This window comes from Motacilla alba, chromosome 1 (genome assembly GCF_015832195.1).
Source record: "Motacilla alba alba isolate MOTALB_02 chromosome 1, Motacilla_alba_V1.0_pri, whole genome shotgun sequence".
NCBI classification, from domain to species: Eukaryota; Metazoa; Chordata; class Aves; order Passeriformes; family Motacillidae; genus Motacilla; species Motacilla alba.
In genome coordinates, this window is record NC_052016.1 from 83,616,202 (window position 1) to 83,642,480 (window position 26,279).

The following is a 26,279-nucleotide window of genomic DNA, read 5'->3' on the forward strand; positions in this document are numbered from 1 at the left end:
CTGTGTTTTCTAACTTTCAGCAACAAAAGCAGACAAACCAAGAGAACAATAGTTATAAAACATTCTGAGAAAAAAAAACAATCCAAGGTTGGAAGTATTCAGCAACAGAGGAGGGGGGCATGGGAATTTATTTCAATTATTATTGAGGAATGACTAGTATTCTTATTCACGTTCATATTCACCATTAAGCTAGAGGGGAAATGGGACATTTAAGAGTTGATCATAAATGTTTTTATTTCCTATTCAAAAGGAAAATAATTCAAGGAAATTATCTCCTTGGGAATACATCTGATTTAATTTAGACTTGGAGAAGACATCACCAAACAAAAAAATCATTATTAAAGTTCAAAACTCTGCTAGGAGTACAACTTTGAACAATGTTTTCCTCAGAGAGCATACATCAAGATGATCTTCAATAAAGTCCTGGGAAGAGGAGAATATTCAGGAGATGCTTCTGGTTACATCATATTATAAGAAATATATTCACCCAAGACAATACATAGCTTTGTGGGAAAGAGTCAACAGCCTGTACTCCAGTTGGCACTAAGTTCAGATGCAAGCATGTTCTGTCTCTTCTGTCTCATCATGGTTTGTCAAAACAGATCAGAAACATGCACATACTTCTCTGAGGAATCATTTATAAATATCAACCTATTTAAACATGTTTGTGAACATCGAAGCACATTCAGAAGGCTGCAAATATAACTCAGAAACCATTTTAAACTTTTTTTTTTTTCTTTTCTTTTCTTTTGAAAGTTTCCTCTCTTTTTTTTATTTTTATTTCTGGAGCTTTGGTTGGTTATTTTTTGGTTTTTTTGTTTTGATTTTTCTTAAGCCTTCAGGTTTATTCAAAGCATTCCCCATGCTCCTTCAGGGCTCCAACACAGATTATTCTACCAGTAACTCCAGACAAATTTGGTGTCAAATAATGTATTTTTCATGTATCATGTACATTAACAGAGCAGAGTAGACCTGGGAATTTACCTTCTTATAATCTGAATTATTATTTTCAGATTTTCCAAACAACTCACCTCAGCAGTTTAACTTTGCTGTAACAATGCCAGACTTGCCACTGGTCATTAGGATTTGACATGTACCCCCTTATCCCCTGCTTCAAAGAAAAGGCAACTTTAGCTATCTTGTACTGTAATCAGAAAAAGTGTGTTTCTTTAAACTGAAATTATTTTTGGCTGCAACTTAGGGAAAACTGAGCATGCAGCACTGCCTGGTAAATTGGTTCACACAGGTTTTCTTTAGGCTTTTTGCAGAGATTTAAAAAATCTACCTTCTTTTCCTCCAACTGATGGCATGCCACTGCAAGCCGGATGGAATGTCGTGGGGAAAAAATACCGATGGCATCTGTAGTAATGAGACTTATTCTAGTGATGATCACTTTCTGAACTCTTTCTGTGTCTTGCTGAAGAACTCTGTTAACCACACACTGCAAATGCCTCTTGTATGGTAGAGTTCCCTCACCTCCAAACATCTGATATAGCAGTGTAAGTCCAACCCTTGCTTCAGAGGGTATGAAGTGGCCTCATGCCAGTGCTTACCAGCAGCTGACAAAAACACCTACATCCTGACAAAACTCTCCCTTGGTCAATCAGTAATGACAGCTTCCACCACTGCAAAGCCACATTTCTCAACTGGGATTGCAGGATGGCTCAAATGTGGCCCTGAAGTGATATGAGATATACTTCACTTTAAAAAATCCCACTCTTAATAAGGCTTTCGAGGGTCTTAGAAAGGTCACTAAGCTACAAGGATATTAAACTTTTCAAGAGGTTAAGGAATATTGTTGCAGATGACTGAGCATGTCTCCTGGTTTTATCAGTTTCTGATGACAATGAACTTGTGGCTCAGCTGCCATGCACAGAGTTTCACCTTATCAGAAACTCTCTGCTCAGGGCACCAGCCACCAGCATGACCTGTGCTAATTTGCTTTTAAACAGTAATACAGTATTCCTGAGGAAGCAAAAATTGTTCTCTAAAGATGTGTTAGTATTTCTAGTACAGTCTAGATTCCATATCATTGTCTTTAAAGAAACATGATACGACCATCCTGTTCTTACACTGATAGAAACACATTCACACACAAATGCCTGACAGGATGAGAGATCAAAGTTTATCAAACATTGGCTTCACTTCCTGCAGAAATTCAAATTCAAATTCTTTGTTTGAATGCTTCCGGCTGAAGTACTGCTTCAATAATTACTTGTTTTATTTAGGCAAAAGAAGAATCTTGCTGGGCAGCCCTCTTGAAATGGGAGCAGCTTTTAAGAACTAAAGATGCCAATATTTTAGAGAAGTGTGGCTTAAAACTGGCAAAGAGAATCAAGAACTCTAGTGTATTTTCAAGCTCTCTGGGATTTTGACTTGATTTTAGAGGCAGATAGGCTAGGTGTGACATTCACAACTGTCACGGACACTCCATTTCAGCTGATAAGACTCACTCTGACACAGGACCATGGCACATAGCTCAGCATCTTATGCAAAACCTGGCCTAAACACCAAGATAGAATCTTCTCTTAATGGTAAAGGTGCATGTATTACTCAGCTTTGAAAGCAATGTCTTCACTGCTGATATTTGTGGAATTCAATAAATTCCAAGAAAGAAAATGGAGGATTTTGTTTTCTCTTCTGGTTTGGTAAACATCAACCCAATTTCAGAAGATCTGGGAACACTGGAAACTGCCTTTATTCAGAATCAAAACTGACCATTTCTGAAAAATTATTTGCTAAATTCTTAGCTCTTACAGAAACTCTGGAAGTCTTGAGTTAACAAAAGAAAGGAGAAACCTAATGGTTTCCAGGCCCTTTGCTCTCCATGCAGGTCCCTTTCTATGAGTACCCTTCATATTCTTGTCTTCACATTTCCTTACTCAAGAGACTCTGGCCCCAGAACTCAGTTGGAATCTTTCTTAGGTTGAATAAAAACAATAATGAATTTAGTTCTAATATTCCTTAGTCCATATTTTCAAGGCAGAGGCTGAGTCAAAAAAGGAGCTTTATTAGTGTTTGTTCCTTCTGAATAATGACAGCAGGTGCTCCAGTATGAATGTAGCAATTTTACTTCAAATTACTGGATTCAGACCTACAAGGTCCTTTAAGGTTTTTGAGAAGAATTAGATGCTCAGTTGTAAAAATTTGGCATCCATTCTAGCTACTATAATCCATTAAGCTCCTTTTACATTCTTTAACAGAACAGATTTCAATAGCACAAGCATAATATCCAATAATATTTCAGCACACTCCAGATACTGGGCTCATAGAAGGTCAAAGCCTCTTCCACCTTTCTGTTACAGAATGAAAAAAAATACCCATTTTATACCCATCCAGTTGTCCTGCTTTAGAATTTTGAAGGAACTCATAAAATTCTTATTTTCATAAATTTTCTATCATCCCAGGCTCCAGGAATATTTATGGTCTCATCAATTGACCTCTCTCAGACATCCTGAGCACTTGAGGGTCAGTGTCTGACAGTGGGCAGCTCTCCAGCAAGGAGACTTTGACATGGACACACTGAAGACCAGAGAGTCAACACCAATGTTGGGACACAGCTTTCAAAAAGAACTGTTCTACAACCAGGATTGCATGTTCTGTGCCTGGTGACTTAACATAATATCCCCTAAACAAAATGTTGAGATTTGCTGTAAAACACATTCATTTTCCAGCAGTGATATTTAAATAAGTGGAAAAGAAAGCCACCTAAAGAAGAGGCAACAGACCATAGCTTTTCTGACCAACTCAGTATTACTAATTTAAGTGTACCACCACTACTTTCCTGTGTTCTCCACATCTCCATCTGAAGCTGGGCCACTGCAGTGAAAGCTCACATGAAGGTATCAGGAGGGATGGGACAGATGGGGCTACCCCACTGCTACAAAAGCGCTGCCGCTCACTGGGCTGCAGATTCAGCAGATTTTGCTATCCTCTGATGATTCTTGCACTTCTGGTAATGCAATTCTTCAAAAGGAAGGGCTTAACCTGGCTGCCCTCGGTACATAGAGGACACGACATTTTTCTGGGAACAGGGAGCATTGTATCCAGACCTCTTAAGACAGAGCACAGATTTCTGCACTTCCTGGAAGAATGCTGTCATCCCCATGGTAAGGAAGGGCAGTATGGCCATCACCACCATATTCACTTAGATGTCTATTACCACTGTCTTATCTCCATCTGGATGGATGAAGGATATTAATGTGCAATACTGGGTTAGGTATCGGAACTCCAGAGAGAGACAAGCACTCAGACCTTGTCTGCTGCATAGCATTTTCTATATAGCTGTAGGTGATGGCCTGACCACACACCATGTTGCACGGATCTCACTCTCTCTTTGATTCCAAGATGTTTATACTTAATCTTGGTGGACTAATTGCTCTGCTGAAGTTAGACATCTACAGCACAGGAAACACAGTTCCTGATTTATGAGGCCCAGATGTTCCACCATGGCAAACACAACATCAGAAAAACGAGAATAACTGAATGAGGGAGGCATACCGGAAAGACGTGGGAAGTCGTTTTCTATTGACCAAAAAAAACAACTCAGGTCTGGCTGTGAAGCGCATTGTATTGTTACCCTGCATATTAGTCATTTCAGAATGTAACCACAACAGGTTTTCCCATAAATAAATCAAATCTCTTCCCATGATTCTCTCATCAAAAACTTCCTATTTGAATGACAGTTTTTAATTACTAGATCAAGTTCTGCTTGCATAAAGAGTTTCCATTTCAAAGAAGTATTGCACTGATATGAAAACTCTCTGGAGAAACATCCTTGTCATTGAAAAATGCACAAGTTTTGACTCTGTGGCTTTCCTCTGGAGAGGCCACAGCATAGTATATACAGCAAACAACTCCATCAGGTTCTTGCCAGATGCATATACTTTATTTGCTACTGAACCACTACGTCCCTGGGTGAGCCTCAATTTCTGTATGCTTCTGTTTTCCCCTCTGTAAAAACAGAGTTTGTAAAAAGCATTTCTCAACCTGTGGAAGGAAGCAGAGAGGAGGGGGAGGAATGAGTGACAGGGATTTTATGAGATCCCCCTGGAAATCTTGGGAGGTGCCCACTGGCTGCCACAAGCTTCAGATGTAGTTTACATAAAAGGCCTTTGCCCTCTATGGTGAGGATGGGACAGGGAATCAATCAGCTGTTGAGGTGGTAGGGAAGCTACAGGGAATGAGGGACCAGTGAAGCAAGCCTGAGCTGAGCTTCTCCCAGCATTATCCATTACAGAAGGGGTAACTGCAGCTTTCATCCTACCCTCCTCTTCTGCCAGGCAGCAGAGGGCCTACCTGTGCCAAAGAGCTAAAACGGGTACTGCTAGCACCTGATGGGAAGAGCTACAACTTGGCTTCTCAAAGTAATGAAGGAAAAGGAATGAGAAAGTGCCCTATTAGATGCTGGAGCAGCACAGAGGGAAGAAAAAAAAAGGAGCTTGAAAACCGCTGGATTATAATTTTATGGTAGTATTATTTGATGGGCTGACTTAACAAGTCTTTCCAACTTTGGTTCCAAAGATTGTATGGATACTTCCCTATCTCACCCAGGTGTTTGAAGTTTAATTAATTAATGTTTATAAAGAGCGTTACAATTTCCAGATGAAAGGTCCTATGCAAGTGCAATGTAGTATTACTCATTGAGGCGATTGGGTTAGAGAGTATCACGTTACACAATACAGCTCTTCCCTCAACGATTCCAAGCGTTTGAAGTTCTGATAAAATGTGTTTATCACCAGGACAGATATAATGGAAATACTCTTAAGGCGTGACCTGGATTATGAAAGCAGAGGTATGGTTTTGGGAATGGAACAAACGAGAATTAAAACAACTCCTGAGGCCAGATTTGTCTACAGTTGTATAAAATATATTCTGTTCTTCCTTTTTTCCCTCCCTGAGTAGGCTTTTCTTCTCTTCTAAAATAGAACCGGTTATTACGGCGGGTGTGAGCAGACATGCAACAGTTCACGTTCAGTTCCTATTTCCATACTCATCCAACTTGACATTTTCTCATGACTTTCTCAAAATTATTTTTTGTTCTTTTTTTTTTTTTTTTTTTTTTTTAATGTCTGGATTAACCCTAAAGGTGAACAGTTTCTTTTTTGGAAAGTTCTGCTTTAACCAGTAACCAAACGGAATTAAATAAAAAACTCACAGACAATGCCAAGCTGGAGACCGCAGCCAACACACTCAAGACATGATGACCAGTTTTGACCCCTCAGTACAAGAAAAAGCAAGATAAATTTGAGCAAGCTTGAAATAGGGTTACCAGGGTGGTCAGTGAACTGGAACACCTATGACGAGAAGCTGATGGAGCAGGGTGTGTTCACCCTGAAGAACTGATGGCTCCAGGGGACTTAACAGCAACCTTCCCATATGTACAAAGAAGTTACTGAGAAGACAGAAGGCTCTTTAATGAGAGACACAGTGGGAAAACAAGAAACAATTGCCATAAAAGGAAGAAAGGCTTTCACTGGAATATAAGGAGAAAAAATATTTAACAATGAAGATAATTAAGCATTGGAGCAGGTAGCCCAGAGACTGTGGAATCTCCATTTCTCAAAGTTTTCAAGACTCAAATGGAAAAAGTCCTGAGCGACATGATGCGAAATTAGTGCTGACCCTGCTTAGAGAAGGAGGTTCCCTTCAATCTGACTCAATGGGAAGGGAGGAAAGCCCTAGGTGATGTCCACTTGTTCAGGAATGGGCTTGAACATTTGTGATTGATTTAAGAGAGCTGAACAAGTGTGGCCAAAATTTTTTTGAAAAATAAATTACTCATTATTTGTCAAAAGACAATTGTTAATATTTTGGCTGCCAGGTTCTATCTCTGCTCTTCTTCCTTCACTTTCTAAAAAACTTATCACGATAGCAAACAACAGAGATTTGGGATGGCTTATAAATAGGTGTTATTGCACCTAGAGGTCTCAATTAAAACAGAAACAAAACTAGGATTTTTAATAATACTAGGTTCTTTCTTCATGCATTTCTGCCTGCTAAAAAAGAATCTGCATCAAGTTAAATTTGTGAATTACTAAAACATACCACTGACTAAGCAAATTACAGAACACACTAAAAGCCTTCTTTAGTTAAGTCTTCTCAATTTTTGTGACATTGAAATAAATAATTAATTTTCCATGAATGCTGATTTTATTAATAGTCCTTATTAAGGAACAGTTAGTCTTCTAGATAAATATTCTTATTCTTGGCATTTTTAACATGTTTTTCTTCCAAAATTCTGCTTTATTCCTTCTAGGAGTTACATGCCCAAGTAAGCCAAGTAATTAAGTGTAACAGAAGCACACCTGCCATAACTCTGACCATTCTAAATAAGAGATTATAATTCTGATTTGCCCCTAAACAGAATCAGTAACTGAGTAAGGATGTCAAGAAAACAGGACTGTTATGAAGTTACATGTCAGTTTCCTCCTTTTTTTATCAGACTTCTCCCCTTCTTTCCACCCCAGTTTACAGAAATCTGTAAGACCAAAATGGAGCAATGCAAGAAGATAAAAAATATTTAGAAGTTACTACTGACTGCAGACTCAAAGCCACGTTTTGCAAATCTCTTTCTTAATACTCTAAAGAGGCTAAAAGCATTAAAGATTATTAGACAATTAGGAAACTAGAAATCTTAATAGTGACTAAACTGAAACAACATAAGGGTAAGAATAATGTATGGACACTTAAAATGCAACGGAGTAGCTATGTAGTTCACAATTATCCTGAATAGTTTGGAGGAAAGGGTGATTTTTATGCTTTATTCCAACAATTTTTGGCATAAAAAGTAAATAAAACATTTCATTTTCACTGCAACTTCATGACAATAAAGGTAAGCTAGGAAAACATATTTGTGGAGAGCGCATTCTGTGCCTAACATGTTAATGGTAGTTAATGAACCAAAACCCACAGAAATCCCTTTGGACAGCTAACAAACACACACAGCTATTAATTAGGTCACAGTTGTTTCCTCACAAATCTTTTGTTCATTTAAGTTGTAGAAAACACCAACATATCCATTAGACCTGTGGGGAGGTATTCACCAGAGAAGAAAATATCTATTTATTATACGTTAAATGCTTGCAATTACATGACTACTTATGGCAGTTCTGCTGGTTTCTCTCTTTGTAAGTAAACTATAATCACTGAGCTCACAATCTATCCTATTCCTCAGAACACCACTTACCTCAGCAGATGGAATTGTTTCATTTTGTGTACTTCAGGCAACCACTGTAACTCAATCACAGATTTTAAAATGTTTTGAGCATCCAGTTAAAAAAAAATAAGGAAACAATTATGTTTCACTTTCATAAGACAGAAGTTGAGAGGTACTTTTTAAGGTTACCACCAAGAGGTGAAGGTTAATTTCTGCTTGAAGTCCAGTTAAATTTGAGTTCCACCTATGAACACAGTTTGCCCTCTATGCCAGTTATTTCATTAACCAGCTGTGAGAAGATGTTTGCAAAGGGCTTGTGTTCTTAGTGCAGGAAATTGTAAAACTGCAGGTTACACATAATGTCAAGGACACAAACCAGGTGGATTTCCTGAGAGCCCAGGGAACATCACTGCCTTTACGAAAATAATCAGCAAGTATTTCCTAATTTCTATGCATGTACAACGCACTGCGGGGCAGGGCAGACAACATGGCAGATATGGTGTAACATTCCTCTGTTGGGAGCAAGGATGGCAGAGGCTGATGCATTGGTAGTCCTCCATCTTCTCTGTTTGAACCTTGCTTTGGAAAGTTGACCATGTACATTACCTCACCAGTCTAGTCCTATTGTCTCCCATCACTACCTTTGCCCCAGGGCAGCTGCTGTCTTCTTACCTCCATGTCTCCTGCCCCAGAACCCCCACCACCTCCTCCTCACACACCCCACACCAACTATTGTCACTGGCTCCCTCGGCCCACTGAGACTGCATTGATAACCTGGCTGAACCCAGCTGACTGTCCAGAACCTCATGGGTGTGACTTCACAGGCTCCCGGTACTGGCAGAGTTAATTCACTCAGGTCTGCTGTTGCACCTCACCTGCAGTGGGTTGGTGCCTAGTGGGATGGAAAGCACGAGGCCAGAGAAAGCAAGAATTCTTTCCAGGTCATTACATCTACAGTTGCATGAGTTGTGAGCTACAGTAGCTAGGATAATGAGGTTCACTTGGGTAAGTCTAACAAATTACTTATACTCCTACCCACTTTTTGGATCAAAATTAAGAAGAGTCAATAACATTATTCTTCAGGAAAGAAAAAAAACCAGTGAAGCAGTTAACTGTCTTACCATAATCCTATCACTGTCAATAATGGTGTTCAAGCGGTGTGCAATGGTCAGCACTGTGCAGTGAGCAAAGGTCTCACGGATCGTCTTTTGAATGAACTCATCTGTTCTGAAACACAGCAAGAGCAATGCAGACAAAAATAAGATGTTTGCATGGATAACCGAATGGCAGGCAGGTTTTATGACTTCATCAAACATGACTGGATAGACGGAAATATGCTTCTAAAGTTATTACAGTGCTTCTTCCTCTTGTTACACCAGATGACTTGGAGGCATATCATGAAACATACTCCAAAATTTACCCTTTCATACTTCATGAGGAAAGGGCTTCTTTTTGTAAGTAGAGCAATAGGCTTCATTTCAGGAGACTAATTTCTCAGACTAATTTCTCAGACCTTTACAGAAAAGGGTAAATTCTGTAGATTCCGATAGTTCTACTGATTTCTACACCAAAAAAACATCATTGTTCTCTTTCAAGATTTAGTTCATGCAAGCAGTGAAGAAAAGTTGGTCAAAGTATATATCCCTCATCGCAAATCATCTGAAGAACGAACACAAGGCAGCCTAGAACTAAGGTTCTTAATTTCAAATGCAAAAGAAGATTAATTAGAGGACATGGTTTGTAAACTAAAATAGAACTGGAATAGCTCAAGAACTTGAATACTGAAAAACCCAAAAACTAGCATACCCTGTAAATCTAAAGCATTAACTGGAACGCACAACCCAAGGAAAGAGATAGAAGATTTCAAGTTAAGGGTGAGACAACGGTATGAATTAACCACCACCTAAGAAAAGGACAACGGAAGGAAACATAAGACTTGTAAAGAATGAAAACTAAGCTAGAGCACAAACACTGAAGTACAGGGCTGAAGTGAAAACTGTCACAAATAAAGTTGAGAACTCTGAAAAGGAAATAAAATTATACTGATAGTTGGACACCAGAATGTTCTTTAGCCATGTAAACGAGCAGTACGGCAAAAGATGGGCAATACTCAGGGAACTGGAGCTTACTGAAGTACCTAACTGTACAATAGAAGCACTGACACCACCTAACTTAGAGGACACCAGTCAGGCTTATACGTGGAGATCTCTATAGTCCCTTCTTAAGTCATTGAAAGGAAAGAGGCATGGCTGGAAGGTGAATCCAAGGACCTGGATTAGGCAGCCATCCGATGATGAATGCCCCCTAGAGGCATCTGACAGCCCACACTGCACAGGTAGCCTTGGGTCCCACCAGCCAGGCCTTGTGAATACGCACATATTTCCCACCAGTGTTCAAAAAAAAACCCCAAAAGTCAATGGAGAAAAAGGAACAGAAACCAAAATTCTTATCCAAGGCAGAAGGATTACATAAAGAACTCAGAATACACAGGCGTTAGTTGAACTAAGGAAGCTCCATCCAAGAAATCAGGCACCTGAAGGCATGGGCCTCATTTCCAAGATTTCTATTAAAACATGGATTTGTTATTTTGTATATATGATGACTGGAGAATAATAAAATGTGCAGATTAGGTTAAAAAAAGACAAAGGAGATATCTGAATAAACTGGAATATTCAGGCAGACATGTTGGCTGCAATCAGTTGCTTGCAAAGTCCTAATTCTTCAAATTTTTAGAAGTAATGGGAAAATAAAATAAAATACATAAAAAGACATACAACATATCTTCCTCTGATTAAGTAGTGTTTTTTTAAACAGAATTAGTACTCCACACTGAATCTGTTTGCACATGATGAGTATCTAGTATCACTTCATGAATTGCGCAAATAGAATTGTTCTGAGGCCATCATGCCAGGAGGTACCAGCAGGAAGAAGTGGACAGACAACTTTGGAAGAAGAGGATGACTTAGAATAATGAGGTAACTACCACGTTTCCACAGTAGAAAGTATGAGTTCATGCTCTGAAGGATGAACATAGCTTCTGCTACAAGCTAAGTTGAAGCAATCAGCATGACAAAGGAGAAGAAAGATCCTTGCTGATGACAGGAAGAATCATCAGAGAGAAGGAAGACATAAACAGTTAAGTAAGAATTCCATGCATTCTAACTGTTATCTTCATCTGGGGACAGAAACATTTAAGTTCTCTCACCAGCTTAAGAGAACTGAGTTCTGGACCACAGTCTGAGAGGCTTGGTCCTTCTGCTCCTACTTCCTAAAAGAAGCTCAAAAACAAAGTGGGAAGCAGGTGTTCCTCAACTCCTTTTGAACAAAGGCCAGTAGCAATCAGGAAAAGAGACAGGAGGAGAAGTCAGGACAGGGCCAGGCTCTTTAGTTCTGTGTTATCTCCTTAAGAAGAGGAAGTTGTTCATCATGTTCCACATCACAGCTATACCAGTCCTTTCACCCCAGTGTTAATGCATGTATATTTGTTTGCTCTCTTCTCACCAATGCCTCAATAACTGACTACTCTTACCTCCAAAAGGAAAAAAAAAAGCAGGGACATCCATAAAAACACTCACTATGGAAGAGTCTTATAGACATGGCAGGATGTGTTCTCTGCAATGGCTGAAATAGCAAAACAGAAAATATTCCATATTCAATACTCCCTAGAATTGTGTAAAGAAAGCCTTTTCCTTTACTTATGTCAAGCTCAAGGTGAAGTTTTCTGCAAAGCTACTACAGAACACGAGAATAGTAGCTGGATAAGGAACTTTGAGAACAAGTTTACAAAGGGCTTAAAATTATTTGTAACTCAAGTTATTCCTACTGTTTTCCAAGAATGCCTCAACCTTGAATATCCCTGTCCTCTGCATTAATTTATATTATCTTCTTTTATTACGTCTTCTTTACAGCACCTCTTCCTACATTTACAAGAAAAAAAGCCACTCATTCTTAGAGAGATACTATCAAACTATTATCTTAAACAGGTATTTCTTGAACACAAGCTTATCACTAACAAGAAACTGCTGTCCATATTGTGGGCGTGACAAATGTTCTAAAATGAGACTTCAGAGTAATCAGGAACAGACTTAATAGCTCCATCTTCAAATATCACCGCACAAGATCTCATGCAGACGTGTCTGCTGACTGACACTTGGCTAGACCTCTCCAAGGTTCATAGTAGATCTTGGAGCATAGCTTTTGGGACAGCAGGCAGAAGCTGTTACCATCAGTAACCTCCAGAAGAATCTCAGGAAGAAGCTAGGGAAAGCAAGAAAATCTAAAAAGACCAAGACAAGCATCTGTATGCAGAATTATGTGCTGACAGAGTGTAGAGACTGTATCACACACCAGTTAGAGCTAGAGTTAGATCTAGCAAAGGAAGCATCATTTCTGTCCCTTTTTCAGGGCATAAATGGACTCTTAGTGATGTCTACCCACAGTGAGTAAGTGTCTAGGCAAGTGCCAAGTGATTTCATCATCCACCTCAGTAGATCAAACCCCAGAATCTTTCAGGCACATTAAAAACCAAAGATGCAACCTGAATACCAAAACCAGGGCTGCTGGATGACAAAAACTCAATCCTAATCTGATTATACAAAAATGGGAACCACGATACTCCCTACTGCAAGGAACAATACAATAAGAAAGCACAAAATGGTGGTATAGCTGTCCCACAGGCACCACAGGTTGAGGATCTAACACCAAGTTTCCCAGCAACCCAAGATCTGGTGTAACCTGAATTAATTGACTGTGTAAAAAGAAAACTATCTGAAGAGGAAGAATAAATACGATCTGAATGCGAAGCAACCAAGCTGCTGAAAAAAACCTGGGTAAGTCATTATCTTCTGTCTAATGTCCTCCTGGGATTGTCCTGAAAGCGTATCTCACGCTACACAATTCCCAAGAGGCTTAGAAAATTTCTCCAAAATAGTTACAGATAGCAGTTAGATGTAATAAAAGGATAAACGTGACAAGTTTAAGATGGCTAATGAACTGAACTATGTGCAATGGCTGGTTTTACTAGACTCAATGCAAAAAGATGTCTGTGGTTTGCTGGCCAAAAGTTTTGTTCTCTATAAGCAAAAATATGAGTTAAGACAATTAAAACAAATTCAGTATTTTTAAAAAGTCTCAGTTACTAATAGTTTTCTTTCTGTGTATCATCAAAGCAAATACATGAAGATTTTCAGCTCTTCTGCTCCAGATTTCACACAATTTTCCAGAACAGCACAACTGCTTTAAAACCAGACTCTATTCTTCAGGGTGAGAATGGACCAAGAAGATAAAATCGAATTAAATGTCTGTCAGTCATCACATAAATCATGCAGGTAGTCTGACTTAGGGCAACCTTCTTTATCACAAGCTCCTCCTTCCCCCCAATAAGCACTCACACCTCTGCCACATGCAGAGCAGGTGGCATCTGTGAGGAGCAAGGGAGAAAATGTGGGTACACATGCAAGCCAGAACATATGAGGAGGGAGAAGATGAACTTCAAATTCCTTCCCTTCACTCCCAGTAGCAGATAAGAATGGCCTAGCTGAGCTGAAATGTGGTGGGGAGTCCCCTCAGTCCCCTGGGGAAGGTACGGTGCCCACCACACAGCATCCACTGCCTCACGTCACCTCATCCTCCCTGCTCTTCCTGCCAACCCTAACCCCTGCCTTCTCACACCTGCTTCCAGGTTGAACTGCAGAAGAGACATGATGGCAGCAGCAGTTGAGGCTGCTGAGGGAGAGAGATCAAGAGCCAGAAAAACAAACAAAAAAAAAAAGAGAAGTATCTCCAGAGGCAGAGGCACCTTGCCATGGTCTTCCATCTCAGGCGCTCGATATGACGGGTGCCTGCCACCAGGTGAGAGACAAGGGTGCCAGGTATGGGTGTTGTGCATCAGAAGAGAAGGAGATTTTCCTTACACACCAAAAATGCCTCCCTAACTGCTCAGTTAAGCAACCCACATCAGCATTTCCTGACATCCTATCAGATTGCAGAGCTAAAAAATACTTGGCTCTAGTTATACCAACACATTAAGGAAAAGGTAATAATGACTGTAATGCAAACTGAATTCAAAGAAGAAGTTCCAAGTTATTATTTGTATTGTTATGCCTAGAGTTGATACAAACAAACATTTACCTTATTATAATATATATTGCAGCACACATTAATCAAGATCAATCAAATGGATAGTGCAAGTTGAGAACACACATGTGAGATGCCAAAATAGGGAGGATGAGTAAGATGGTATTAAATTTCCACACCTATGATTAATCACAGTTAATCTATCAGAGCTCAGCCAAAAATAAACTAAGAGTAAAAAAAGAAAAAAAAAAAAAAGAAAAAAGAGAACCTCTGGGAAAGGAATGCACTTCTCTACAGGTTTTAGAAATACACTGTCAGCTGAACTGTAAAGCTACACCAGTAGTGGCACCACTTCTCCCCTAAGATGTTAGAAAAATGAGTCACGCCCAGATGACATACAAAATCCTTAATGCATCTGTTTGAGGGACTTGCTGTGTTATTGTCCTCTTTGGACTTTGAGTTCTCCCTCAAGCCATAGTTTGTTGGAACTATATATTCAGCTCAGACTAATTGATGCAGTACGTTTGCAGTATTGTTTCCCAAATATTTCCACCAGCGCTTCAAATGTTTCAAAAATTAACAGTGGGGGTACTTAGCTATTGGAACAATTAAACAGGGGTTGTCATTGAATTTATTTTTTTGCTATTGAGGTTGGATGTTCTTCCAGAAGTACACTCTGGAAGTTCAAACAGAAATGAATTCAGGAAAGTTCTGCTGGCCTGAGTTATACAAGACAGAATAATGAATAAGTGAGTCCATCCTGTAGTCTTAAACATCTCCAAATCTGCTTTGCAATTCCTGTGGTGTTTAGGACAGCTTACCTTCTGCCCCTGCCCCTACTTTACCTCTAACTTCCCACACCAGCATCTAAGCCATCTGAAAGGACAGCATCTCACAACCAGAAGTATCTGGTTTTGCTTACAGCCATTTTTCACCTTTCTAGTTTTAGGGGGTTTTGGGAGTGAGATGAATTAAATCTTTTATATTTATTTATTTCCAACAAACATTTCTTCCAGACGTCAACAGAACTCAACTTGTTTCCTGGCTATTCTGATGTTACAGAGATGCATTTTCAAGAACGTTCTTGTCTACTAATCTATGGCTGCAGGACAAATAAACTTTGAATATTAATTTCCTTAGTCCATGGAATGCACTGAAATTAGGAATCTTTTGAGTGCTTAGTTTATATCATCTGCTCCACAGTCAAAGCTCAATCACCCTGTTTTGAATAGACAAAAATGATGGTATCATCAAAAACATAAAACAGCAATACAAAGTACATGAAATATAAAGCATTTAAGATCATCTCTACAGCAGAGACGAACGTATTAGAAGAGAAACCAACTCATTTTCAGACTTTGTTTTTACCTTGGGTCCACATTTGCTGTTGCTTCATCAATGATAAGAATACGATTTTTTTTTAGAACTGCTCTGGCAAGACACACCAGCTGTCTCTGACCAACACTAAAATTAGATCCAGATTCTGCCAGCTGTGTCTCCATTTTGTTGGGTAGATCTTCCACAACCTCCTTCAGTTGCACCTGTTGACATGTCAACATATTGTAGGATGAGTAACTCCCTTTTAAATCAGCTATTGTGTGTCTGATGACACAACAATAAGCATGCAAGGTTTGCCTTTTATATTCTGACACAAAATGAGTAAGTGCCAAGTTGGATTACAGTGTGTGTCAGTTATTAGAATTCTAAAAACATTAAAGCACATTGTTAAGAATCTATTAATGTTCATTAAAACCAAGATATGAATCAAACTATAACCAAGGCACCATCCCAAAGGATAATTTTTTCATAAAAGACTTATATAACAATATACACACCTGCACACACTTGCACACACACATACACAAATGCACATACGATAGTGTACCTTTTTCTATCAACAGCTATACCTTTATCAAACCTGATAAAAACATCCAAAACCTAACACACACAAGCACCGTAATGCTATTGTTACATGGACTTTAAATACCAGAGGTACATTATCAGATTTAGTACGTCACCTCTTCCAAGGCGTTCCACAGCTCTTCATCAGTGTATTCATTGAAAGGATCTAAGTTTTTCCTCATAGTTCCAGTGAATAAAACAGGCTCCTGAAACCCAGCAAAAACAGCACTCCACTATAAATACAGGTTTTATAATGCAATAGGTAATTTAATGATAATCACAGCTAACCTATATCAACAATAGCACAGAAATATCCAACAACAAGCTATCATTTTTGAAATGCAAAGGTGTACATTACGACTGCATGCTTAAGAGGGATGTGGGGGGGGGAGGCAAGTGTTCAACTACTCTGTATGAAGATAATTTACCAAACAGGACAGGTCTGTTTGCAAATTGCTGTACACAGTTATGTCAGTACTTACCGGGCATTTACATGCCACTGTTCTGATGCCACAAGCTATATATATACTCATATGAAATCGTTGCTATCCTCATGGTATTGTTAATGAAAACCAACAACTAGCACTGTCAACGAGCTCACACTCCTAAATTACTTTTGGGCAGTTTTGAAAACCTGTTTTTGAAGTACATAAACCAGAGAGGAATCAAAGAGCTTACAATGCCTTTCTGGTTTTCCTTCTGTGTTTGGCTGTGGGTTTGGTTTTTTTTTTTTTTTTTTCCATTTCATACCATAAAAGCCCTTCCATTTTACCATCAGGGCTAAGCAGGAACAGCTTTCACCATTTAAAACCTAAACACATCTATACTGCCACAGCACCAAAGCAAACTTACATAGAACTGAAGCACTGCTGGGCAAAGCTCTCACTCAAAATACACCAGGGAGTCAAATCAGTACCTTCTCCCATTCAGGTACCAATGTGGATTTACCTGTGGTCGAAGCAAGTTTTGTTCTACTTCAGTTCCCAGTCAGAGCAATAACAGATAATTCATCAAACTGGCACAAATCAAATCACACTGAAACATGTAGTATTTAAGAATTGGGAAGAGGACTTTTGCTTCAGAACTCCTTAAGCAAAAGATCAGTACTCAGTAATGTGAGTTGCCAGACCTGAGAGTCATGCACTGACACGACTTTAGGGCTAAACTCATCTTAATACCACACATAAAGACAAAAACAAGTCAAAAGCTGTAACAGCATTAATTATAAATGGAGACCATTCATCATGTTGTCAGTCCTCTTTAAATTGGGGAAATTTTAGGCAAAATGCATTCTTTTCTTTTTCCTTTCTACCCTAGGAAATAAAATCTAACTTATACTGGGTAGCTTCAGCTTAATCTGAGATCAACCTGTCATGACTTTCTCCCCATCTAACCCTGGTGATGCCCATCTCCAAAGGGCTGCAGCAAACCAGAGGAGAATTCAGACCTTAACCCTTTTATTGTCTTTGAATTTCTAAACCATCTGAGTGCTATAAAAGAATTTAAAAAGATAGAACATGCCATAAGCAATATAAAAGAAGATATACATTTCCTGATATAACATGCCAATTATTTGAAAGTATCTGCTGCAGTAGCGATGTCATTAAAAACTTGCTGAATGAGCAAAAGGGTTTAAAACAAAACATTTCCAAGCCGAAAAACAATTTACTTCAAAAACACCTAGAAACTAATTTGTTTAACAACACACATTTTAGTACACCATTTGGCATATTTTGAAGGTATTGTTACATTTATTTTGCTTTTCAATCCATTTTTATAGGTTGGCAAAGAAGAGGCTGAACCCATAAAGTGTTCACAACTATTATAAAAGTCCTAACAACAGACATGCACTGCAACAGAAGATAAGGATATTTTTTAATTACCATTTCTGACATAGATTATTATTTAAAACAGTCTGGTTTATGAGAGAAAAGCAATAAGACTAACCTGTAAATAATTGTTGTAAAAATGCTTGCAGTCAGAGAGGCAGACTATATTTGCATAGAAAAGATTTACAAACACAACCTTTACACAGCTCCATCCAAGCAAGCAATTAGAAGCCTAAGCACATTTTTATTTCTCCAGGTGGGTATTTAAACTCACACACAAGAAAACTTCAGTCTTGCCTCATCACTCTCTAGGAATGGTTCTGTTTAGCATGTTTTATGTTGCAATTCTAATAAGCATCTCTCTCTCTCTGGTTTTTCAGCTGCCCACATAATTATGAAGATATTTGCTGCAAAATAACTACCTGATGTTACACTGCTATTACTGACAGGACTATTAGCACAGTACCAGACAATGCCTATCATACAGTTTACCACAGCAGAAACCTGATTACAAACCCTCCTTCCTCCTCTTCTTGTACCACCACTCGATAGTTTTGCATAATTTTAGTCAAAACAGCCTTTCCTTACACAAAAAACAAACAAACAAACAAAAAAAAAAAAACCAAAAAAACCCAAAACCAAAAAGGCCCAAATGCTACCTGCTAGACTTTGGGCACTCAAAACTTTTGTGACTATGATGAAAATCTTACATAAATTTGAAAAAAATCACAGAGTTCCACTGGATTAAACAGTTTTAAAACTATGTCAATAGACATATGAAAAAAACCTCACATGTATAATTGAATGAGGTGAACTTTGAGCATCTGTATCATTCAACATGTAGAAACTGTATTTGACCTGCAGTTTTCCTGTTTCAGTATCCCATTTTGCTCAACTGTGTGAATTCTTCAAAATGAAAAAAATCACCCACAACAGCTATGGGCAAGTCTTTCAAAAAGCTGTAGACCTTGAATGAACTGATGATCATCTGCTTTCACGAGAAAGGAACGCTACACACAAACAAAAAAATGGAATTTACATCCATATAAAGTTCTCTTTACATACAAAAGATGACTAGTTCCAGTGAGTACTGCAATAACAAAGCCTGCAGCATGAAGAAACAAAAGACATCCTGCATTAGGCAACGATCCAATTGCTGGGGAAGTACCTATTTTTAATTTTTTTTTCAATAGCATACCTGTTTCTGTTGACTCCTGTTCTTCGACCAAAAAAAGCCTCATTACTATTTGTATTAGATTCTCAACTTAAAGAAATTAATACAGTCTGACTGCCACCCTGCTAACAGACTAGCACACATTCAGACATAACTCTTAATACAGATTCTGTTGTAATATAGAGAAATCTGAGAAATAATGCAAAATATGGCAAAAAAAATTCCTCTGGTTTACAGTCTACCCTTCACTCTACCTGCTAGAACAGCAGATGAACTACTTTCCAAAATATGACTTCACATTTGCAGCATCTGAGCTTTTCACTCTTCCTTCCTCTTCATTGGAGAGCAAATGTCCAGGGAAGAGACCAGAGCTCTCATGAAACTGTAACATGCACAGACTTTGCCTTCTAAGTTTAAAGGTTACACATAACCCTTCTCTGATACAATGTCTCATGAAAGTGAGACTCCAAGGGAGAAGACCGGTGACCTACTGGATTTCTTTGAACAGCCTTTCTTCTACTCCAGCACGAGGGATGAGGCTATTTCCAATACTGCCTTATTGGGTTTTTTTCCTGTACTGCAGCCTTTCTAGCATTCAGCTTCTAAAATTCATCCAGTTTTATTTATCAAGGGTTATAATGACCTACTCTTTAGTCTGTTCCTCTGGTCTTCTCCTGTCCAACTTTCTCCAAATAAAGCAAAAGCTGATAGCTCACTTCTAGGTAGCACATTTGCTCCTTCTAAATCTAGCACCAGTCAGTTTGTACAGGGATGACTAGACAGGTAAAAGTGGTCTTACAAAGTCCCTTACTAAGGAAGCATCAGGCTGGAATTGCTGCCAAAAGATCAAGTGACTTCAGAAGACTGTTGAAGATTGGTGTACACTTACCAGATTTTCTCTGCTTTTCCACAGACTATGGGAGGACAGCATGCAGCTAACACACAGATATTCCAAAGGAACAGACAGGGTACAAAACTGGGAAAAAAATGCTCCAGCCCCCAAAACTGATTCTGTTTATCTTAAAATAATCAAGACCGTACTCAAGTAAGAATAATGCCTAGCTACAGTTCCTGTATCTACTGCATTCAGAGGGGCAGGGGGAACACATCCCAGAAAAGCACTTTAAACACTACAGTATTATACCCAAAACATCCATGGCAAACCAAGCCACTCTCTTACTTGAGGTATAATTGAAATTTTCTTCCGCAAGTCATGGAGTCCCAGCTCTGATGTCAAATACTTATCAATCCAAATCCTTCCTTCAGGTTCTGCCAAGCGAAAGAGGGCTGCTATCAGAGAGCTTTTCCCAGCTCCGGTTCTTCCCACTATTCCAACCTACGGAGCAAGCCAAGCCTGTACAATTAAACTGTGAGCTTTTCAGGAGAAATTAATACATCAAGCAAGATTTTTACAGCATCACAGGATTTGCAGTAGAACATGCACCAAATAAAAGTTCTTTGTAATTAACATTCTTCCAAGAGGAAAAATCCTCTCCCCTTAAATCGGTTTGGATTTAGGTGACATTTGTATACATGACAATTTCTTGGATCATATTCAAAGGTGAATGATTTCCCCTTAATGTGTGGTGTCTTATTGTGTAAACAAGATGAAGTGGTTCAATGCGCACAGTAATGTGATTCAAGGCTGCTAATTTTTATACTAAACCAGGCTTGCTGGGTGATGTTAGGCAAATCATTTCAGGCATGCATCTACTACTCAACCCCAAAAAGGACTCCCATAAAGCACTCTGGGAACAATGTACTCCCTGTTTAAATAATTGAGACTGATTTTGGTTAGTTATGGTTAACGTGAAGTACTTTAAAGTAGCATGATTATAAACTGTATTCATACTTCAGACATCTTCAAGCATTGAAACTACAAGGCCATGACATCAAGCTGAAATTCCTTTTCAAACAGAAGAAACAGCAAATAATAAAATCACAGAGATTCAGGGTTCGCTTTGCTCCCAAAGAAAAACTGTAAGACATACATAGTGTGAAAAAAAAAATAAAGCTTTCAGAAAAAAAAGAGACAGTGAAAAATATGGGATTGATAACTTTAATGACAAGGGGCTAAGATATACAAATATTTCTTCTGATTTTTTTTTTAAATGTTGTATTCGTGTAAAAAATTCTTAGAGAAAAACAGTGTACAGTAACCAACTGTATCAGAGAAGATAAGGGTGTAACCCTCTACACAGATCTGATCTGGCAGAATTAGTTATTTCCTGCATTCTGTTCTAAACCCTGCATTTCCAAAAAAAAAATAAATAAGCACACTGGAAGAAGTTCAGAGCAGTGCAACACAAAATTAATAAGAGTTGGAGATCCTGATTTGATGGGGAAGGATTTATGAGGATTAAACATGTATAATATGGCTTGGTGAAGTGATTGGGGTGCAGAAAGGAAGAAGAAAGATGAAAACATTCATGAGGGTACATACAGACACCAGAGGGCAATTACCTACTGCCTGAGACTTACATGTATGCAGCAATGCCTGAAATGAAATTCAGCACAGAAAACTGCACCAAAGTGCAAGGAGAAACTTTCAGAGACACGAAGTTCAGACAAAACAGAGTGCCCATATTTGATAAAAAATACACAACACACTACAAAAGTACACTTCAAGGAGCAACTTATGCTGCATAATCTAAAAGATATTTTCTCCTTCTACATTCTGATTTAACAATTTCATCCAACAATTCATTATTGTACTACTGTATATAAACTAATTAACATTTCTACAGTGCTTTTTATTAAACAGACTAATGAAAGCAAATCTGCTACAATAAATGATCAAATGTTTAGTACTCTAAATTGTATCAGTGAAACAATGGAAAAATAGTTCTGAATAGATAAACTACAGCTTAGAAAGAAAGTGCTGAATAGAGAACACAGACAATCGGAGTCGTGAAAATGGAAGTTCAACTGTTCCTCTGCAAATGTCAATATAAAGTATTGTATCAAAAATATAAAGAAAAAACCATAAAAAATACATTGATACTTAAAATAAAAATGCAGCTGCTCTGCATATTGTGGAAATCCCACTTTCAGTTTGGCATTAAATGAAAGGACTATGCTCTTCAACATTTGGAAGAATCTATTTGCATCTTTGGTGGAATTGACTACAGGCTGTTGAAAACTGACAGGAATTTGAAAGAGCTCTCAGTATACACATTATCCATTTTTTGAATACATTTTATTCTTCACAGGCCCACACTCACAGCCAGTGCAAATACAGCACCAGCCTGCAAATGGAAGTGCCACCTATCAGGAATCAACAGGGCCAGGACTGTGCTGCCTGATACAAGCCCAGTGCACACACAGGAGTACACCTGCTACGCTGGGCTCATCATTACTCAAGCGTCACTTGTACTTCACAGCAGAGCTGCACAAAAAATGTGAGATTTACAGCATGTCAGCCACTCCACTGAAACTGCCCATGTCTTTGTTATCCCTCAGGCAACCTCCCTTTCATCGTGGGAGCACAGCTGCCATGCCATAAATCTACATGTGCACCTTCCTAACTTTTTCATGTAGCCCAGAGATCCAGGAGCTGTCAGGAGAAGGTGCATTTAACAATATGTTAGCCAAATGAGCATTCATGAGCTCCCGGAAACAAAGATGGTGTGTAAAACTCAATACTACGCATGCTAAGCTTCCCCTGCTGCAGCTATAGTAGCAGAGGAGGTTAATCCCAGCCAGCCACTGGCACAGTAGCTTGTGTCTCCCTGGTCTGCTTCTGTCAGACCACACTACTTCAGCAAAGATGTTTAAAATACAGGGTCCTCCCTAGCCTGCTTTGACTTTAGGGAAATACTGAATACTGAGACAAACAGATCAAAAGAGACCTTGAGTGAGTGATTTGTTGGCAATCACCTCTCTCATTCTTACCATACCCACAGCTTCCCAAACTGGGCCCTGGGGTGGCTACAAGAAAAAATACAAGCACAGCAGAAGCTTAAACTCATTCCTGCTGCCACTGACACTGCAGCCACCAGAAGCCCCTACAAGCCAGGGGCCTGAACAGGCATAAGAGCTCTCAATGACAGCAGTATGGGCAGAATCCCCAACAGATCTAGAAGCCTGGTTCTGAAGAAGATGCTTCTCCATAACTAAAACCAATATGAGGAGGAGAGATGCTTGGGAGATTTATTTTACACAGTGGCAGCCTACTGCAGTATTGTGCAAAACATCATAGAAAGCAAACACAAAGTTCTTGGCAATAGTTTCAAGCTGGGCAAATTCAGGATGACGAAACCACAGCATAACTGCTCAGCAAAAATAAATAACCCCGTCATCCCTCCATCTCCTGCCCCCACCAAGGACTGAGTCATGCATTGCTAGTATCTCTTGCTTCCTTTTTAAATTTTATTCCTGCCTCTCACTGAGAAATATAGGACTTGTTGTCTATATTGGAGAGACTTGTAACAGCTAAGGAGACAGCCCACATGCTCTTCTTCTCAAGAGACCATTTTAACTCATTCACAGCTAATTCCAGGAAATTACCTCAAAGCAGCAAAGTCCCGTTGAATTTTTGCAACATGCATGTTATTAAAAGTCCACTTGAGGAAATGAACAGGTTTGGAATTGAATGGAAAGACATGTTAAAAAAGAGGCATGGGCAAGGACTGTAGAGTTGAACCATCCTCCTAGGGAAGGCATCCTAATCAAAAAAGTACACCTGCATTTGAAATGTAGCAAAGCACAAATTAACACTTCAGGGCTCTAATTTAATTTTGTCTGTGGGGGGACCTTCCCTGCAGCACTCTTTCAACAGGGATAGAGTCAAAATTGGGGAGGAGGAGTCAAATTTGCAGAAGAGGAAGAGTTTTATTTCTGTTTCTTTTGGCTACCAATCTAATTAATGACAGGAGTTAATTGGATTGGTAGCCAAAAGGAACTGAAATAAAATCCCAAATTCTGAAGTTATGCAACTGATTTGTATTTCTTTCTTCTATCTTCCATTTGGGCTCAGTGCGATGCCATGCACATTCCTTATTTTCTATTGGTTTTGCTCACCTTGTCTGTTGACATACTCAATTCCAATTATGTTCCTTCTGTTGAATCCCCAATTTCCTAATGCAGCTCCATTTGCTTTGGATTTGAACAAATGCTTGGCTGGTATTTTCAATGTCTGCTACTTTCTGAAGAAACTCAGATTTTTTTAAAGGGAATTATTGGGTATGTTTAATCTTTTGTTTTGACAGACTGAAATATAATGCTCCCAGACAAATCTATGCTACACTTCCAGGAAATAAACAGGCTATTACTTCTCTCATTAAATATAACTAAAGCTTATTTTTCAAAAGAACACTTACTATTTTCCTAACATCCACATATTTTATAATGCATTTCTAGCACACAGCTTCCTGTCAACTCATCATCCTTGCTTAATTTCTATGAATATCCAAAGACAGCCATATACATACCTTTTCTTTTGGTTTAATTAAAACAGACAAATGTCTCAAAACCAATGGTCCGTCCAGACTGTAAGTAAAGTTAACATTCTCAAATGCTATCATTCCTTGGTTAGGCCATTCTGGTGGTGGATGTTTGTTGGTCTCCCAAGGAGCTTCTTTTTCAAGTTCTGTGTATTCCATCACTCTTTCTACTGATATCATCTAAGAGGAGGAAAGAAGACACACATACATGAGCTCCATCCTATGGCATACACTGCAAATACTGCCTGCATATAAGTATGTGTGTGTATTTTTATCATGGAGATTCAGTGCAAATTACTCCATGTTTTTTTTAAACACAGGTAAGAGTATTTGGCACCATTCTAGGCTTTCTTTATGCAACTTAAAAGGTGGAAAGAATGCATCTCATGTCCTACTACAGATCCAGATCTACTATGAAACATAAAGCCATTCATAAGCATTTCTCTTCAGTAGGATTAATTACAAACCTAAATATGTGCATATGTTTTAAGAAAATTAGGCTAAGAGTTGTCCATCAGTCTTGACAAAGATGACATCAACCTATTGTGTACTAGAAAGATAAAGCTAGAAATGAAACTGCCAAATGAGCTACAGGCAGACACATGAATGAGTTTGACTCCTCACCCTGCATAGGACAATCCAAAAGAAAAAAAAATCACACCATATGCCTGAGAGCATTGTCCAAACGCTTCTTGAACTCTGGCAGACTTGATGCCATGTCCACTTCCCAACCATCCTCAGGGGGAAGAATATTTTTCTAGCATCCCCTGACACAACTTCAGGCAATTCTCTCAGTCCTGTCACTGGTCACCACAGAGAAGAGATCAGTGCCTGCCTCTCCTCTTCCCCTCATGAGGAAGTTGTAGACCACAATGAGGTCTCCCTTCAGTCTCCTCTTATCCAGGCTGAACAGCCCAAGTGACCTCAGCCACTCCTCATAAAGGCTTTCCCTCCAGATCCTTCACCATCCTCATGACCCTCCTTTGGACACGCTCCAACAGCTTCATTTTGTATTGTGCTGCCCAAAACTGCACACAGGACTGAAAACAAGGGTGCACCACCACTGAATAGAGTGTGACAATCACTGCCCTTGACCAGCTAGCAACAGAATGGAGATAAATGTTCTTGCCTCCCCCGGATGTAGTCAACCTTTAATAACAAGGAATTTTTGGTGGATATCACCAAACAAAGAAGTTGATGCTAACCATAGCTCCATAAAATGATCATCATTTCACACCAAAGGCAGGTTAGCGAATGGCCTTTCTCTTCCAAGGTATTTCTAAGTCACAGCCTCCAAGAAAGCCACTCAGTACATGTAACACTCCCACAGACACTTCCAAAACGTCCCAAATGGTATGAGAAAAAAAAAAAAGCTTTCTTCCCATTTCTCAGAAAATCTGTCACCACCAGTTTAACTGGTGCGTCTAAATGCACTAAAAAAGCAACATGGTAGCAAAAAAACCTCTAATTTTGTTATTATCATTATAATATTATAATTAAGCATGGCTTTGTACATGACTTCTACGAAAGGACTACACATATTTCCCAGACTATGTACAGCAAACTATAATTACAAGTGACTTCAGCTGTCAACACAACAAAAAAAATCCCAGGTTTATGTTTAGCATGTTTTTTTCTACAATCTATTTCTTCTTATGAATCATCTTAATAAAGTAGACAGGCAAATTAGAACATGC

General features: G+C 38.9%; 1 protein-coding gene across 4 annotated transcripts in view; it reads right to left on the reverse strand.

The window, feature by feature from the left end:
* The window catches only part of ABCC4 (ATP binding cassette subfamily C member 4), a 142,458-nt gene that overhangs the window by 14,428 nt on the left and 101,751 nt on the right, over nucleotides 1–26,279 (reverse strand). For 2 of the 4 annotated variants that reach the window (XM_038158844.1, XM_038158855.1), the window contains 5 exons: nucleotides 24,571–24,762; nucleotides 20,319–20,474; nucleotides 16,252–16,341; nucleotides 15,602–15,774; nucleotides 9,280–9,385 (listed from right to left, as the gene is read on the reverse strand). In XM_038158844.1, coding sequence (XP_038014772.1) covers nucleotides 9,280–9,385; nucleotides 15,602–15,774; nucleotides 16,252–16,341; nucleotides 20,319–20,474; nucleotides 24,571–24,762 — 717 coding nt within the window. The other 2 variants (XM_038158871.1, XM_038158862.1) reach the window with 2 other exon arrangements.